Source organism: Aspergillus tubingensis (assembly GCF_013340325.1).
Source record: "Aspergillus tubingensis WU-2223L DNA, scaffold_7, whole genome shotgun sequence".
Taxonomy (NCBI): Eukaryota; Fungi; Ascomycota; class Eurotiomycetes; order Eurotiales; family Aspergillaceae; genus Aspergillus; species Aspergillus tubingensis.
Window position 1 is genome coordinate 4,193,021 of NW_023336281.1, and position 17,295 is coordinate 4,210,315.

General features: G+C 50.3%; 5 protein-coding genes and 1 non-coding gene across 6 annotated transcripts; 4 read left to right on the plus strand and 2 right to left on the minus strand.

Moving 5' to 3' along the window:
• Positions 1 to 534: 534 nt before the first annotated feature.
• AtWU_06333 (HpcH/HpaI aldolase family protein) lies at positions 535 to 1,514 on the plus strand (the record flags this gene model as incomplete). The annotated part of the gene is made up of 3 exons (XM_035501443.1): positions 535 to 696; positions 753 to 935; positions 996 to 1,514. 3 exons carry the CDS (start codon positions 535 to 537, stop codon positions 1,512 to 1,514), a joined length of 864 nt encoding a protein of 287 aa, XP_035357336.1.
• Positions 1,515 to 1,967: 453 nt separating this feature from the next.
• On the minus strand, positions 1,968 to 3,407 carry AtWU_06334 (oxidoreductase; the record flags this gene model as incomplete). The annotated part of the gene is made up of 2 exons (XM_035501444.1): positions 1,968 to 2,361; positions 2,440 to 3,407. 2 exons carry the CDS (start codon positions 3,405 to 3,407, stop codon positions 1,968 to 1,970), a joined length of 1,362 nt encoding a protein of 453 aa, XP_035357337.1.
• Positions 3,408 to 5,236: 1,829 nt separating this feature from the next.
• Positions 5,237 to 8,930, plus strand: pmcC (putative calcium transporting ATPase (Pmc1); the record flags this gene model as incomplete). Its single annotated transcript, XM_035501445.1, has 7 exons — positions 5,237 to 5,890; positions 5,946 to 6,376; positions 6,442 to 6,584; positions 6,647 to 7,537; positions 7,589 to 7,989; positions 8,054 to 8,193; positions 8,255 to 8,930. 7 exons carry the CDS (start codon positions 5,237 to 5,239, stop codon positions 8,928 to 8,930), a joined length of 3,336 nt encoding a protein of 1,111 aa, XP_035357338.1.
• Positions 8,931 to 9,647: 717 nt separating this feature from the next.
• Positions 9,648 to 14,652, plus strand: AtWU_06336 (uncharacterized protein; the record flags this gene model as incomplete). Its single annotated transcript, XM_035501446.1, has 3 exons — positions 9,648 to 11,211; positions 11,269 to 11,423; positions 11,485 to 14,652. The coding sequence occupies 3 exons, from the start codon at positions 9,648 to 9,650 to the stop codon at positions 14,650 to 14,652; spliced, it is 4,887 nt and encodes a 1,628-aa protein (XP_035357339.1).
• A 250-nt stretch (positions 14,653 to 14,902) lies between these two features.
• AtWU_t162 lies at positions 14,903 to 14,986 on the minus strand. Its single transcript is given in 2 exon segments — positions 14,903 to 14,938; positions 14,950 to 14,986. It is a non-coding gene; the product is annotated as a tRNA-Phe (tRNA).
• A 1,281-nt stretch (positions 14,987 to 16,267) lies between these two features.
• Positions 16,268 to 17,284, plus strand: AtWU_06337 (NADP-dependent oxidoreductase; the record flags this gene model as incomplete). The annotated part of the gene is made up of 1 exon (XM_035501447.1): positions 16,268 to 17,284. The coding sequence occupies one exon, from the start codon at positions 16,268 to 16,270 to the stop codon at positions 17,282 to 17,284; it is 1,017 nt and encodes a 338-aa protein (XP_035357340.1).
• Positions 17,285 to 17,295: the final 11 nt, after the last annotated feature.

Here is a 17,295-nt window from a genome sequence, read left to right on the forward strand (position 1 = left end):
AAAGCAACTTTGCGGGGAGAAGAGGGGAAGCAAATCCCTAGCTAACATCGTTATCAGACTTTTGGTTATCGGGGCAGTTGCTTATCACGGGGTTTATCATACATGATCAGTGCATTGACTCGTAACGAGTTCCTTAGTTCAGTTGTCTGCTATCTATCAGTTCTTTTGTTGATAAGTGTCATTCGGTCGCACTCGGCCAAACACAACATATTCATCCGGCCCCTTCGTGAACTTGCCCGTAATTTCAGATCAGCGGCGATTCGATAAGCATGACGAGACACAATGTAATAATCGCTTACAATTACCTCTAATAACAGATATTGATGATAGCTTCATGGGACTAGACTACAATGCAACAGAGCTTGAAGGGTTCAGCAACTGAAACCGGACCTCGGGCCGTGATCCGACCCTATTTCCCATTTATATACAACTATCATCTAAACAACCCGCAGTATTGATCAGCACTACTACCACTACTCGCAACCAACCACTGCAGAGACCACTTCAGAACGTGTAGACCCACTTTGTACTATCATGGTCACTTCGATTGCTTCGCCAGTTGTGTCCACAACTGGCAAGACGCGACTGCAGGCCTCACTAGAGCGTGCGACCGCGCGGCAAGGGCCGTCCATCGGACAGTGGCTGGAATTTCCGGGCTACTCATTAGCACGCACCGTAGCACCTCTAGGGGCAGATGTACGTGCAGTCTTTCTCACATTCTACTCTCATCCTCAGTACTGATACTGAATTAGTGGGTATTGATTGACTGTGAGCATGGGGACATCGATGACAAGGCCATGTACCTGCAGGTCGGAGCCGTCTCCTCAGCTGGGATGTCGCCCATCGTGCGCATTCCCTCTTCGGAGCCCTGGATGATGAAGCGCGCCTTGGACTGCGGCGCCCACGCAATAATGGTGCCTATGTGTGAGACCAAGGTCCGTCAAATGCCCGTCCCTCATGACTGCCATTCCTTCCTCGTCTAAACATCCTGTCAGGAACAAGCCGAGGCTATTGTACGAGGGTGCAAATACCCCTCTTCGCAGTGGCCCCAGGGGTTGCGGGGTGCAGGTGCCATGTTTGCTCCGGCTGCCTTCAATCAGAGCGGGCGAGAGTACCTGACTCACGCCAACGACAACGTGGTCATTATCGTGCAGATTGAATCGCGGATGGCAGTCGAGAATTGTGCTGCCATTGCAGCAGTCCCAGGCATCGACATGCTCTTTGTCGGGCCCAATGACCTGGCCTCATCCCTGGGGTACTTTGCCTTGGACCACGCCCAGATTCCTGAGGTCCAGGAGGCCACAGATCGCGTTCTGCAAGCCGCCAAAGGTGCTGGAAAATATGCTGGTCACTTTGCCCTTTCGGCAGATGTGGCCGCGGCCAAATTTCACCAGGGTTTTGATTTTGTCAACTTTGGAGCGGACATTGTCGCCTTGACTTCCTGGATGTCGGCAGAACTGACCAGGTTGCGCCGACTCACAGAAATTAGCGCTGCAAAACCGAGTACTCAGTAACTACGGAGTACTTTGGTGCTCTTGAAACGGATTTGGCAACCTTAATTACAGCGACTGACACAGCACAGGACAGAACGTCTCTTATTTATGTCAGTGGCTTTTCTAATGTTGGAAGGAAGAGGAACAACTACAAGTTTATTTCCTTATTTCGGTGGTTCAACCTCACATGATACGCATAATATTATTGCTTGGTTCGCGACATCCTGTCCCACCGAAGACCTTGTGCCACTCAGGTCCACGAGGAGTGGAGAATAAATCCACATCCAACCCAAATCCATGCAGAGCGATACTTTAGCTCAGCACTGGCAGTGCAGAATCCGGTGAGGAGTAAGCAATCCATTCTTTCGGCAGCTGATGTAAAGCTAATGCCGGTAGAAAGCTGCACTTGGATTTGGGGTAGAAAATTGAATACAGGGTTTGGCATAATGTATGCCGAACATCCTGCCCATCCCTCTACTCAGCTGTATCTCGCACCTTCCACACTGTCATATCCTTGAAACCGAAATCCTCGACTGTGACGTAATCGGCTGCCTGAGGCCCCAGATGAAGAATCCTTCCGAATAGTTTGATGATGTAGAAGAAGGCCCTCGTATAGGAGAGTGCCAGAATGAGACTTCTCATGGTCCAGATGCCCCAAGCGGTTTCGGGGTTAATAAGATGTGGCATACCAGGTGCCAGTTGCTGTGCATCTTCGACAATAGGTCGCATTTGCTCATCGTACTTTGTGAAGGCAGATGAAAGGTCTGGGCTCTCTCCCTTGATGTAGGGTTGGAGGTAACCCGCTAGTTTATAGGCCGCGCTAAAAGCCAACGTTGTGCCCAGACCCGATATGGGTGATGCACAATACCTTTCTATGTCTTAGTCGGGAGCTTTTTAGGAATACCAGCCGAACGCAGCTGTGATGGTGTAAGGGTCGTCAACTTACCCAGCATCGCCCAGAAGCACTACCCTTCCTTTACTCCAGCTGTCCATCTTCACCTGTGATACCGCATCGAAGTAAAAATCATCAGTTGCCTTCATTTCCCTTATGATTCTGTCGCACTCCCACCCGGCGCCGTGAAAGTATTCCCCCAAGAGTGCTTTTTGCTCCTGAATGCCGCCACTTCCCTTCGTCGCGACACCGACGAATCTTGGGTCCTTATCATTGACCACATACATGAGGATGGTGGACCTCATGCCGAGACCGTCTGGTCGCAACATAATGCCTCGTCGCCCAGGGGCATGGAACCACCGCCTCCAGTTGTCGTCGTGTTCTTCTCGCGGAATGCTGAAGAAGCCCGCGAACATACCCAACCGCTTCAGTCGGATGCTTTCCCCTTCTTCACCCCAAACCATCTTCCGCGTCCTGCTCTGCATGCCATCTGCTCCCACCAAGAGGTCGAAGCTTCTTGTCTTCCCGCTCTTAGCAAAGCGCACATGCACCTGGCTTCCGTGCTGCTGAATATCCTCGAGAAAATCACCAAAGATGTATTCGATCCCAGCGGCGCCCTCGCGTTGGGCTTCCGCGCTAATCCGCTGGCTATTCTTCCAGCATAGCTCAGCCAGTTTACCCCTGAGAATCTCTATGTCGCTTGTTCCTGTCTGTATTGTACCGGTTCTATCTGCAGGATTCTCCGTCCAAATACGATTACTCTCATCAACCATGCGGACGCCCTCTTCCCCCGTGGTTGAAGCTCTGATTTGGGCCTCCAGTCCGAGCTTGCGGACGATGGTCACACCTGCACCACGAATATCAATGTTCTGTCCGCGCAAATGAGCTTTCTGGTTCGACTCGCGCTCCAGAATGGTTATCCGAGGCTTTTGGGCTGCGGGGATGTCGGCGAGCAGCAGAAAGGACGCTAGTGTGGGTCCTGCGATGCCACAGCCGACTATCAGGATGCTCAGAGATGCCATGTCGGTGATGGAAAGTATAGATAGCTATTGTACTCAGAGAAGGATCAGATAGCCAAGAGCAACAGAGTCTTGGGTGCCGTGAGAGTGTGAGCCTTCAGCCACGTGATATCAGCATGGCTGCATGTTTAGCGCCGTGCGAATTGTCGGTCAGGCCATGAATCCCTGTCCCTTGCGGTTGATTGGTGGAGTAGCTGAGAACTCTCTTCCTTTTGGTGACACTCCTTTCTGAAAATGCTCTGACCCGTTAGGCTTGTTCTAGTGTAAGAACAATACAACGTCGCTTAGCGTGGCCCGTTCACAACAGTCACCCTGATCTGTTCGGTTATCATCGGATCACCATTTTATCTATCGCCGATATAAGAAACCTGGAGCATTTATGTCCCGGCTTTCCTATAGTGTGCACTAGCTCCTATGTGGGAAAACGGGCCACGCTCTCAGTCAGCGCGGGGTACGACAGGCTTGATTGCTGCCTATAGCCCGTTCTTTCATTTAGTAGCATATGTCTTAGACTCTAGACACTAATCTATCCCAGTAAACAGGACGCGACCGTATCAGACTCTGCTCGCAAAAGCGCCATCTTGATCTATGCTAACCAATGGTCATTCAAGACATTGTAAAAAAGGCAATGCGTATATAACTCACACCTTTGCCTTCCCTCAGGTACCGTTTATACAAGTCAAAGTACCAAGTGCTATCATGCTTGGGAAGATAACTGATTAAGGTACTGACTATAGATATGTAACAATGTGAAAGTCTCTAAAGAGAGAGAGGAAACTGACCAGAACGAGTAACAGCTGAAAACGCACTGTATGAGGCATTAGTAACGATCGTGACAACTTATACCATGAACCATCTGCGGATTAAAATCAACATATTGTAATGTAGAAATTACTATCAAGAGGTGGGCTGCAAGACGCCAATGTTTTGGTTTCCGTAATTGGTCACTTGTCCAACTTCAACGGGTCCAGGTGCCGCATGCTATCATGATAACGTTCTGCCTGCAATTATCAGCTACACAATAATATGACCATCCTACTCCACCTCATTCTATCTGAGTTTAGCATTGTTCTATCGATCTACGAGAAGCATGTTGCCGGCGTTGCCTGCCAATTTCCAAGGCAAATAGTGAATCTCCTTTCGAATCATATCCCTTGTTGCAGATATAGCACGTCCGCAGAACATGACCACCTTGACTTTAAACCTTCGAAGAGCTATCAGGCTGGTGGCGATAGATGTTCTGCATACAGCAACCCCGCCAAGTCCTCAAAGCTAAACGGAGTTTAACCCCACGCGACGTAGCGGGTGAATTATAATGGTCTTGTCAGCAGTTACTTCACACTTTGGCATGAATTTGGCACGTCACTCATATGCTTCAACATCCTCAACAGCAATCGATGACAAAGCCAAGGGAGGCAGTGCTGCGCCGAGAGCATCGAGATATGGTAGACCCGTCATCTATCCAACCTTAACCGCCATACTGACAAGCTGGCTGGCAGCACTAAGACTTATCCACAATAAATCCCTCATCTTGAAGGCTCTCACGCTATTAATGCTTTGAGCCGGTTGACCTAGGCATCCAGCGCATCGGCTCTTGTCCATCAAATTTGTAAAGCGGCGCAGCGAGACCCCGGGAGGTTGAGGTCTGATAGCCTTTCCGTGTATCGTTCATGCCGCATCATTGTACCATGGTTCACTCTCTGCACAGAGGTATGTAGCACAGCCTCAATACATCAGTGGCTATCGAGACCTATGTATACACCATAAGAACAACGATACAATCTTGTGTTCAATAGCGCCATCAATTATTTCTTTGTTGAGATGCTGCAAAGATGAGTAAGCCCGATCTTGACAACTTGGAGGAAACTGAGAGCCACGCTATTCCATCCTCCGCCCCTGCCCTCGGAGCGGAAAACGGGCCCGACGGCGGCAATTGTTTTGCTTTTTCGCCAACCCAGCTAAACGACTTATTTAATCCGAAATCGCTGGAAGCTTTCTGCTCTCTGGGCGGACTTTACGGACTCGAATTTGGGCTACGAACTGATTTAGCTACTGGGCTGCAGTCCGATGAGTCCGTTCTGTCAGGACGTATCTCGCTGGAGGACGTGAAGCAAGTCGCATTGGCAAAGACGACAACATCGCAACGTCCGCTCCTAAGCAATCAATCTCGTCCAGCCAGGGGGAAAACATATGGTCTGCCATTCCACGATCGCATAAGGGTATTTGGGCGCAATGTATTGCCGGTGACCAAACGAAAAGGATTCGGACGATTGCTATGGGATGCCTACAATGACCGAATAATTCTACTTCTCACAGCAGCTGCAGTTGTGTCACTGTCATTGGGTATCTATGAAGCCGCCAGCGGGCAGTCACAGGTAGACTGGATTGAGGGAGTGGCTGTTTGCGTGGCAATCTTCATTGTTGTCTCGGCCACGGCAGTGAATGATTGGCAGAAGGAAAGACAGTTTGTTCGTCTGAACAAGTTGGTACGCTCCATCCACTAGCCTCGCTTGCTGCATGTGTCTGGGCTAATAAGTGTAGAAAGTTGAACGTGAAGTTCGTGTAATCCGCTCCAATCAGTCCATCATGGTTCATATTAACGATCTGACGGTCGGAGACATCGTGCATCTCGAGCCTGGAGACTGTGCACCGGCTGATGGAGTGGTGGTGACATCTTATGGGTTAAGGTGCGACGAGTCAATGGCGACTGGCGAGTCGGATCATGTTGAAAAGCACACGGGCTTCGAGGCTTTCGATTGCATTGCCGCCAAAACCTCAGCTGATGATATAGATCCATTCATTATCTCGGGAAGTAAAATACTTGAGGGCCTGGGGACTTATCTGGTGCTGAGTGTCGGACCTAACTCAACTCATGGGCGAATTATGGCTGGTCTTGCTGTCGAAAGCGATCCAACGCCTCTTCAGGTTAAATTGAGTCGCTTGGCAAAATGGATAGGCTGGTTCGGACTTGGGTAAGGCCCACTTCCCACGACTCTTGCTCTGGCTATGAAGAAGTACTAATCAGACCGCTCGACAGGGCAGCTCTACTGCTATTCTTTGTACTTCTGTTTCGCTTCCTGGCTCAGCTACCGGAAAACGATGCACCATCCACAGAAAAAGGTCAGATCTTCATGGACATTCTCATTGTTGCGGTCACGGTAATTGTTGTCGCAATTCCAGGTATGTCGATTAGGAACCGGTCGAACTAATTCATGCAACGATCTCGTATTGACTTCTGTTAGAGGGGTTGCCACTCGCCGTTACGTTGGCACTAGCGTTTGCGACGACACGTATGCTCAAAGAGCAGAATCTGGTTCGGCAACTGCGCGCGTGCGAGACCATGGGCAATGCAACCGTCATCTGCTCGGACAAGACCGGCACCCTCACACAAAATAAAATGACAACTGCTCTTGGCATACTGGGCTTAGCGGACGCCTTTACACAGTCAGCTACAACTGCCTCCAGTGTGGAGCAAGCTTCCTTTAGCTTTCCAGAAGCCATCGGCCGATACCCCATAGCCTTCCGCGATCTACTCATCAAGAGCATAACCGCGAATTCCACGGCATTTAGAGAAGAGCGAGAAGGCCGGATGGAGCTGGTAGGAAACAAAACAGACATCGCACTTTTGCACCTAGTGCAGGAGCACCTTGGGGTACATGACATCAGTCGAGAGCGGGCAGAGATCGATACTATACAGGTCTATCCATTTGATTCTGCTCGCAAAGCAATGGCGTTGGTGTACCGTGTGGACGAATCGAGGTGCCGTGTACTTGTAAAGGGGGCAGCAGAGGTGGTTCTGAGAGAATGTACTACGGTTATCACTCCAGAATCCTCCACACATGAGGATGTATTGACTCAACAGATAAGGGGGACCGACTTTGAAACGTTGGGTGGGGCGATCAGGACATACGCCTCTGCATCGCTACGCACAATAGGACTCGCATATCGTGATATCCCAATCGAACTAGTCGCCGGGGATGATGGCCAAGAAAAGGCCAGCCTTGGCTTCGAGGAGCTATTTCGAGATATGACATGGATTGGGCTCTTTGGGATCCATGATCCCTTGCGACCAGAGGTAACAGATGCAATACAACAGTGTCACTCGGCTGGGGTCAAGGTTAAGATGGTGACAGGTGAGTAAAATCTCACAATTTCGAACTCGTGTTGACACTTACGCGTCTTAGGTGACAACCTTAACACTGCATTAGCGATAGCAGAATCCTGCGGTATCAAAACGGCTGAGGGTGTTGCTATCGAGGCGCCAGAGCTTCGTAAACTTAATGAGACTGAATTGGATTTTATCATCCCGCGTCTTCAAGTGCTGGCTCGCTCATCTCCAAGTGACAAACAACTTCTTGTAAACCGTTTGAAGCACCTGGGTGAAATTGTTGCCGTGACTGGTGATGGGACGAATGATGGTCCGGCACTTAAATCAGCCGATGTTGGTTTCTCAATGGGACTGAGTGGAACCGAGGTGGCGAGAGAAGCGAGTTCAATTATCCTTCTGGACGATAACTTTAGATCTATTGTGACCGCGATTGCCTGGGGCCGATGCGTCAATGACGCTGTGGCCAAGTTTCTGCAGGTATTGTCTGTTCCAGCTGGCGGCTTCCTTGGGTACAAACAATTCTAACAGCTCATTGATGCAGTTTCAATTGACGGTGAACATCACAGCTGTATGTTTGACTGTTGTGACCGCCATATACAACAGCTCCAACGAAAGCGTTTTTAAAGCAGTGCAATTGCTGTGGCTGAATCTGATCATGGACACTTTTGCAGCCCTAGCTCTGTAAGTACTTGTTCTGCCCACTGTGAGCTTCCCTGAACACTGTTGACTGACCTCTGAGCAGAGCGACCGATCCCCCGACCCCGGAGATACTACAGCGTCCTCCCACTCCCCGGAATGCATCATTGTTCACAGTTACCATGTGGAAGCTAATGCTTGGCCAATCCATCTACAAGCTAGCGCTGTGCTTCACACTCTATTTTGCTGGGGACAGGATATTGAGTTTGGACATGGATGATCACAATGAAAGACTGCAGCTCAACACCATCATCTTCAACACCTTCGTATGGATGCAGATTTTCAACGAATTTAACTGCCGCCGGCTAGACAACAAACTCAATGTCCTTGAGGGTGTTTGGAAAAATCAATGGTTCATCGTGATAAATATTTTAATGGTGGGCGGTCAGATACTCATCATCTTCGTGGGCGGCGCGGCGTTCGGCGTCGTCAGACTTAGCGGCACCCAGTGGGCAATCTGTCTTGGATGTGCGGTAATCTGTATTCCTTGGGCAGCCGTGCTCAAATTTATCCCGGACAAGTATGTGGCTTGTGTTTTGAGATGGTCTGGTTGGTGTCTGTTTGCAATCCTTCGCCCATTGAAGAGGGTAGTACAAATCCTTGGACGGGCGGTCAGGCAGACCGGTTTCTGGTCCCTGATGCACCGATGGCACTTGGGCAAGCATCCTACAAAGAGTCACGCCGATGAGGAAACTGGGAACGGTCTGCATTCGACCATTTAGCGGCTTTTGAGATCGTGGGCATGCAGAGACCAGATTGGGCTACATATTTCTCGACAGTATATACTAACTGCAAGCTACTTCAAGGCTATTGGGTACGCATTCTCGGTGCGAGGGAAAGGTCTACTCATATCTGCGTGGTTTTTCCAGTTTGGAGTTCCAGTACAAATGATTAATCTGAGCGGCGTCACTTATCCGTGTCGTGATACCTGCGAATAAAGTTCGAAGAGATACTAGTAACTACAATATATATTTGACCGCCGGAGACCGTAGGAAAGGGATACCTTATCCGCCACCATAACCCCCATCCAGATCCCCTCGAAGAATAGCTACGTACTAATCATATGATAGTGCTCCTAATGTAACCGAGCATATACCATTATCTCTGCTTATCACATTACATGAAGATAAATGTGTTGCAACTGGGTATTTACCAAGTCGTGGTTCATGTAGTTAATTAAACTAACCTCCACTAATCCAGTTAGGGTGGGTTCGCTACCCATCCGAGTCATTGAGACTAAACCCCGTTGGGACCCCGCATCCGCTAGGTTCTCCTGCGCAGATTGTCTCCTGGTTCAGCCTTCTCTCTCCTCTCCTCAACATGACTCATTGGCAATCGTACAACACATCGAGGCCTATAATAAAGAGAGAGGATGGCCGGTATTGCCCCGCTGACGATCAGGGTCTTCCTGAATTTCTCCATTATTCGACACCCTCAGGATGGCTGTCGACCCCTCGGTGTTTACTCCCTGGTTCGGCCCGCAGCAGGCGGCAAACTACTTCCGCTCTCTAATTTCCCACGAGGTTTCAGAGACACAGGTCTTGGACATCAACCGTTATCTACTACGTTGTGTTCATGACGGAGGGATAACACCTAAGATCTTTGCCGTGTGGCTATTTCTTGCCCATCCAAAATTCCCTTGCATCCTTGAAGACGCCCTGCGCGACGAGGCCTCGCGTGGTGTGCGAAAGACCGGCATAAACGTGCTGAAATGTGCTTTGAGAACAGACCAGTGGTGGAAGAACGGTTGGGAGGCAGTTGGTGGCACAGCGGGTCTACAGGATATCTTTGAGAAGATAAGCATCCAGGAGGCTAGGAGCCTGGCAAGAGCCATCGGGTCGTGCTCGAACACCACTGATCCTCTCCTGCGGCAGGCAATCGATGAGCTGCTTCATCGTTTGCTGCCCAATTTCTTCAAGTCTTCGTCGACGCAATCTTCCGGCGACTTTCAACAGCTACTCAAGTTGGAGGACGTAATCTCGTTATGTAACCTGTCCAGCGACGCCACTCTAATGAAAGTCTTCTCAACGCCTTTGCCCGACGATGTCACGGGCTCCTTGATGCGACAACTGCTTAACTCTCATATGTCGCTGCTAAGGGATATTGCTGTCGGGGCATTTCCGGTCCATCCTCCGCTCCGCAAGCGCTTACTGGACCAGCATCTCGCTGCGTTGCTTACATCGGTTAAACCCTACGAGTCACGGTTTGGTCAAGAAAGGCAAACCGGCTTCCCGGCGATCGATCTCTCCTTGGACCTTTTAGCTGGGGAGTTTGGTGTTTCGGAAAAGTCGCGAGTGGTCAGTTGGCATACGCGCATTCGGTGCATCAATATCACTCTCACAACCTCCCGCCGCCGAAGAGTGCCTTTCGACGCTATTTTTGCCTTGCTTCAGCATGTAATCCCGGACTTGGGGCATTCGGATCGGACCCTCATCCATTGGGTGCCGCTCATACATTCATTAATAGAATTGTGGGTCATCGCTGCCTTTCCAGACGCACATCTACAGTCAATATCTGATGCGCCTGTTGCTCGTTATCGGGCGCGACTGCATCCATCTCGGCCACAAACGAGCCACAGAGATTCTTTGGAGGCAATGCTTCGAACAGCCTTTTGCACCTTATCATCCGATCAGTTTCAACATTGCCTCCGAACCCTTCTACCCAAAACCGTTCCGGAAGCCAGGCTTCCCTTACTCAAGATTCTATGCAAGAACCTGCAACACCTGAAAATTGATCTGGAGGAGCCTATGCCGTCAGTGAAGGAGCACAAACTTGTGCCATGGAGTTGGTCGTTCCTCATGTCTCTCCCCGGTCGCGATGCAAGATGGTTACTTGAGCGCACCAAACTGTTATCGCCGGATCATAGTTTGGTCAATCCCTTCGTCTTCGAGTGGCCAGCGAGTGCAGGGGATTCGTCATATTTCCGGGACGCCTTGATCCGAGTCCACTTCGACGCCATGGACAGGGAAGCAGCCGATCCTGTTAACTCAGCAGCCCGTGAATGTGAGCCATCCTTTCCCGCTAGACAAAGAATAATGCTGATGCTTGTGCCCTTTCCAGTGATTGAAGACGTGAAGCTTAGGGCTGTAAAAGCCCGTGATCCTGAAGATCGGCTTCAGTGGGCAAAACTGACGATCACTATCGCGAAAAGGAGCCGAGATATTCGCCTTGTGCAGGATGTCATCTATTGGACATCGCGCTTCGTGCGGGATCCGGTATGTTCTTTCTTTACCCCATTATGTATGTGCAGATTGCTAACAAGACATATTTCCCCAGTTTGTGAGACCAGAGCTCGCCAGAAGGATTTATCGGGAGGATGTTGCATCGATTCTATCGTGTGTGATATCGCCAACCGTAGAGGACCTCGCGGCTAAAGTCTCCATTGCTGACGAGGTGGTCTCTCATCTCCTGGAACAGGCGCTTCTAACTGCGCAAGAACCGTGGTATCGAATCAACCAGGATCGCGGATTTGGCCAGCTACTTAAGCTCGTCGTTTCTAGCCGGATACATGCGGTTAAGCGCTTCTATTTCCGTGGTCTAGGCAGTGAACAGAATGTGGTGGACACGCTATTCGAGGGGATAGTGCCAATACTGCTCCGATATGAAACAGTGGGTAGCACGGAAGGATACGAATCCCTTGGCTGGGGACAATTGTCTGGCCCGCTTTCAGAACTCCATTGCCCGCCTAACCCACCAGTCTCGATCCTAAAGCTCTTGGATTCACTTGCACAGCACCGAGACCATCTTTGGGTCAAACAGCGTAGCCTCCGGATCCCACAAGCGGAGACTTTGCCCGAGGGCCTACCACGAGGTCTACCGCTTCAATATCTCCTTCCTTCACAGGAATGGACGATAGCGGTGATGAAATCGGAAGGGCCTAGCGCCTTTGTCACGCAAAGAGTGACGGAGGTTGTCCTCTCCAATCCCGGTCTACTCCTTCAAAAAGTTAAGGAGGACGGCCGCAAGCAGTACTTGGTGGATAGTTTGAGGTTTGCAATCGAGGCTTACCTCGGTCATCTACCGGTCGCTGACCGGGGAAAAAAGTTACTGGAGATCTGGAATCATTACTCGGAAAAAATTCCGTCTTCTGCAGGCCACCTGGGGGACTTTAAGAAATACATGTGCTCTTTGCTGGAATCCAGAAGCTTACGGAGATTAGAGAGGATCATCGACCCTCCCCAGTCGCCTTCTCTTGATATATTCGAGAATATGTCACGTGACTCACCCAGCATTGAATGGGAGCCCCGATCAACCAACGTGCAACAAAATGCACAAAACTGTTGGGAGGGGTCGCTATTACAAATTCGATTTTTGGCCGCAAAGGAGAACTGGTCTCTGGAGAGAATGTTGACAACTCCCAATCTCGGCACCTGGTCGCCAGTGCCTGAGAAGCCCAAGACCTTGAAGATATGGTGGCCCAAATATAGTCCTCGGACTCTTCCGTGCCAGTACCGAGAATCTCTCATTGCGTCCGCCCTTTTGTTTCTCAATAGTCTAGCCCACAATACGGACCGCATATTGTCCAAGCCATTCCCTGAGAATACAGATATTCTTCGGTATCCACCAGTGCACCTGGATTACGACTTTTTGTCCAGCATCGACGACCAGAAAAAAGCAGCAACTGCAGCGATTGACCTCCTTAATCGCTTGGTCAAAATAGTACCATCCACCCTGCTGTACCACCTTTCGCTGTCCTTCTTAGAAGCTCTCCATGTGCTTGAAAGCGTATCGCCAAATTATGCGCTAGTGCAGCGACTCGCTTTCAAATCAATGGCGCTGGTGCGGCGCTCAGACAGGCCTGATCTGGCTGCGAAACTAGGTTTGAAAGCGCTTCAGCTATTTCCGGAAGCATCGTCGTGGCACCGTATGGCATTGCCTTCCTCGTTGACTGAGGTCCTTAGTCGCTCCAATGCGGACCGGGTAATACAAGATTTTACTGCGTATGTCTTCAAGGCACTAGAAGAGCAGAAGCAGCGAACAAGCCACATAGCCGGTACTGCACAATCAGAAAAACCCATAATAAAAATCACGACGGTGAAAATGCTGGCAACTATGCTGGCTGAAAGCAGATCTGGCGCGTCACCCCTCTCCACCATTGAAGCCTTGAAGAACCTCTTTCATGCCAGCAACCACATCGATGTCCGGGTAGCAGTGTGCACGGCTATACTAGAAGTCGTTGGAGAGTACGATGATTGTGAACAAGCTTACGAAACATTTACATCGCTCGCACCCTATGCCGCAGTGCCCAGCGAAACCAGCGCCTGTGAATCTTGGTTGCAGTCAGAGAACGCGGAGCTTCCAAGGGTGGATTGGCAACGGCCCCTTCTCGATCTTTTTACCAATGAAGCCTACGGGATGCTGCCTCCAAGGTACCATGAACACTATACATACAAGGCGCTTCTACCCCTCCTTGATGAATTGACAAGGCAACATAATCGATGGATGCGCCAATTGCTTGCTCCACTTGATCTTAGTCCCGAGGAGCGGTCTGTGACGGACTTTGGCCCTTTTGAGCCAGATATGATACAAAGAATATTTGAACGCTGGTATGAGTACCTGCCTCGGGAATTCCTTGTCAGATACCGCGCTTGGATCATAGGCTATCTTGATTGCATGCGGCTCCGGCACGTCGACGATAAGATGACCGGGAAATATGCATCATGGAAGACATCTGACTCATATTCTCACTGGACTAGGTGGTTCGGCGTTCATGCTGGAATAAAATCTTTCCATACGTTACTGGGAAAGATTGATGCCAAGAAAATCACCAAGGTTCGAAATGGAATAACCCGCGAAGATCTCGCGGATGTGATTATGGCGTGTGCGGAAACTTTTCTTCGAAACCCCTTCAAACTGGTGTCCTATCAGGTCGACGTGTCCTTGGACCGGATTATGAATCTACTTTCGTCGCTGGGGATTACCGACACCAAACGTCGAACTCACGTTTTGCCAATTGCAGAACGAATAGTAGCATTCGCGCAGGGGTTGCGAACCGTGGAGTGGAGCTACGACCCACATCGTAGCCCACCCGTCCTCCCCTCGAGCTTCCAACTCCATACCATGCTTCTTCCGTTTCCTCAGTTCTACAAAAGCGATCCTTTCCGTTACACCAGGTTTGTGTCCAGCACGCTGGACTTGGTCCAGGAATGTGTCTGCTTTGACACATACAAGGCCGATAGCGCTGCTCTCCACGAGGCGATGAATCACGTCACAAAAGAGGATGCGCGCCAATGTGCACTGGAATTTGGCCAGCGGTATGAGTCCAGCGCAACTACGCTTGTACAGTACGTGAGGGTGGAGTTAGCCCACCTTCTGGCACTAAAATGCAGCATGCACAGGGACGAAAAGGATTTTAGGGGACAAGCAATGATGTTGCAGTGGAGGAACAGCCCAAACGAGTCCATCCGGTCTATCGGGTGGTCTATATACCCCAAAGCCATGTAACCTGACATTGCGATAGGCCTTTTCCCGTATGTACTCTTAGTTTCACAATATGATAAGTGATTTCGGCAATGGTTTTCGATGTTAGTAAATCAATAGGGTATACATAGACGCAGCTAGCCAAAAGCACCCGTGCAAATGGCACGCGTACTGCCGGGATATCAATCCAAGCAGGCAAGCAGTGGAAATAGATGCGGCTTAATAAGAAACTGGCCTCCAAAAGGACGTAGAGGTGGCTGGTGTAGCAAAAAAAACCCAGGCACAAGACTCGAACTTGTGACCTCACGAGAAATTAGTTTAATTTAGACGTGCGCTCTGCCAATTGAGCTAGCCCGGGGGGGTTGTTGTTTGAGAATGCGGGAACTGGCTCATGTAGCGGGCCACGATTTGCAAGGCCTCAGACTGTGGCATGAATACACATCGTTCCAAGTAAGATACAGCCCAAGAATAAGTAGCTATTATAGTTTCGATAATTCATTTTTTGTTGCAATACCTCTCAAAAAAGAAATAATTGTGCCAGTCCATATGCATGACAGTCGTGGACCCCTCAACATGGTGGGCGTTGCGTTGCAACCAACGAGTCGAGTTTTATGCGGTGTGTCAGGCTGTAAGACTCAAAGAAACCTGTCATCAGGATTAAACAAGGGTGTGACTCTGCTGATTATAGTTCGTTCATTGCTATCGATCCAGTTTATGCGTCACACATTGACATTCATCTTTGCTGCCTAGACATTATTTGGCCCCAACGCACCGGCGCAGTATGAATCAAGGAACGGTCTCTGTCCATTCACGAGCACAGGTTCATTATTAGTTCATCCTTAGGGGTTTTTGGGTTGATGGAGCAAACTTGAATCCAGAACGCGAGTCAGCCCTTCTGGGGGACGCAAGAAAGGAGGGAGCTGGTAGACTGATAAGTACATCCGGCGTCGGACAGTCAGCGGGATACACATGCGTATACCAATGGACCAAGACGACGTCGTCTACTTCGAACCCCTACAGCGGCTCAGGGTGAGCCCAATTATGCGGTCGTATTTTGGGGTGGTGCATGCGCATGGCGAAGATGGAATCCGACGGAGAAGATTTAAGCAGTCGAGTCGGTGGTTTATTATTTCGATGTCGCCACTGAGTGCGACATAGAACGAATCCCGGCTGATGAGCTTCCAAGCCTTCTTCAGATCTCCAAACAAGACTTCTGCCCATTTGTATCAGCGATACAGCAATGCGGGGACCGTTTGTATATTGCTGGGGTCTATTACATAGTGAAGTGTACGACCATGAGATCTGAGTGATGAAAGGATGCGACATTGCTCCTATGGTCCCTTCTTGGCGTAGCCGCCACCTTGTGTTTGAAGTATTCGCAGTGGGCTATTACTTTGAATAAGCACTACGAATATGTAGCAGTGCCATATACATTCTTCAAGTAGCGCAGGCAGGCATCAACTCACGGTCTTCCGTGGATTCAGTGGTCCCCTAGACATTCATACCCGATAGCCTATTCATAGGCTATACAGGCACGTGATGCAACCATTATCCCGAGGGATACTTCAAGTTGACCCCGGATGCGGGCGATCATGGGAAAGCTTCCATCCCATCTTCTTCTTCATTTCCAGCCTGCATCATGGAAGCTATCCGTCTTCATCCTGCTTCGCCAAATTCCACACCCTATTCACCGGCTAACCCGGCTGCTTCCGCCGCCCTTCGGCTGGACTGTGATGTCCCCATTCCAGAACCCTCTGCGCCCGGAGAGCTTCTCGTCCGCGTCAGAGCAACAACCGTCATTCGGGACATGCTCACTTGGCCGGAAGCCTACTCACATGAGTATGCCATCTTGGGCAACGATGTGGCCGGCATTGTGGTGAAGGTGTTCTCGTCCGCAAGCCAGTTCAAGCCCGGCGACGAAGTTTTTGGCATGACCAATGCCACCCGGGCAGCTACCTGGGCCGAATACACCATCGTCAAGGAGGATGAGGTAGCCCGGAAGCCCTCTACGCTGACATTCGCCCAGGCAGCGGCAATCCCCCTCAGCGCACAAACTGCCTACGAGGCCCTCTTTGAGCACGCGCAGATTCCCCGACCGACAATGGAAGATTTACTGTCCCAAACTGCTACGAAAGAAGGGTACTCTGTGCTGATTACTGGTGCCGCCGGTGCAGTGGGCGTGTATCTTGTGCAGTTAGCCGCAGCCGCAGGGGTAAAAGTTGTCGCCGCTAGCAGCTCCAATGCTCGCAACCGCGAGTTTCTCCAAGCCCTCGGGGCCGACGAAGTCGTGGAGTATAGCATGCTGGACGATTGTCGCGGAAAGTTCGACGTCATCATCGATACCGTGGGCGGGGAAGTCTTGGAAAAATGCTGGGAGTACGTCGCCGGTACAGGAGTGCTGATCTCAGTGGATTCGGCGAGCTTCAACTTCGTAGAGGAGCATGAGAAGCGTGGACTTCGGAAGGACAGTGTACACGCGCTATTCTTCATTGTCCGGGGCAGTCCGGATGCGTTGCATTTTCTTGCAGAGGTGGCAAGTCATGGAGTCGTCCGGCCTCTCGTGGCAGACATCTATCCACTTGTCCAAGCACCGGAAGCGTATGATGTAGCGAATGGGAGGGCATACGGGCGTGGGAAGATAGTCCTTGCCGTTTAAGATAATCCTGC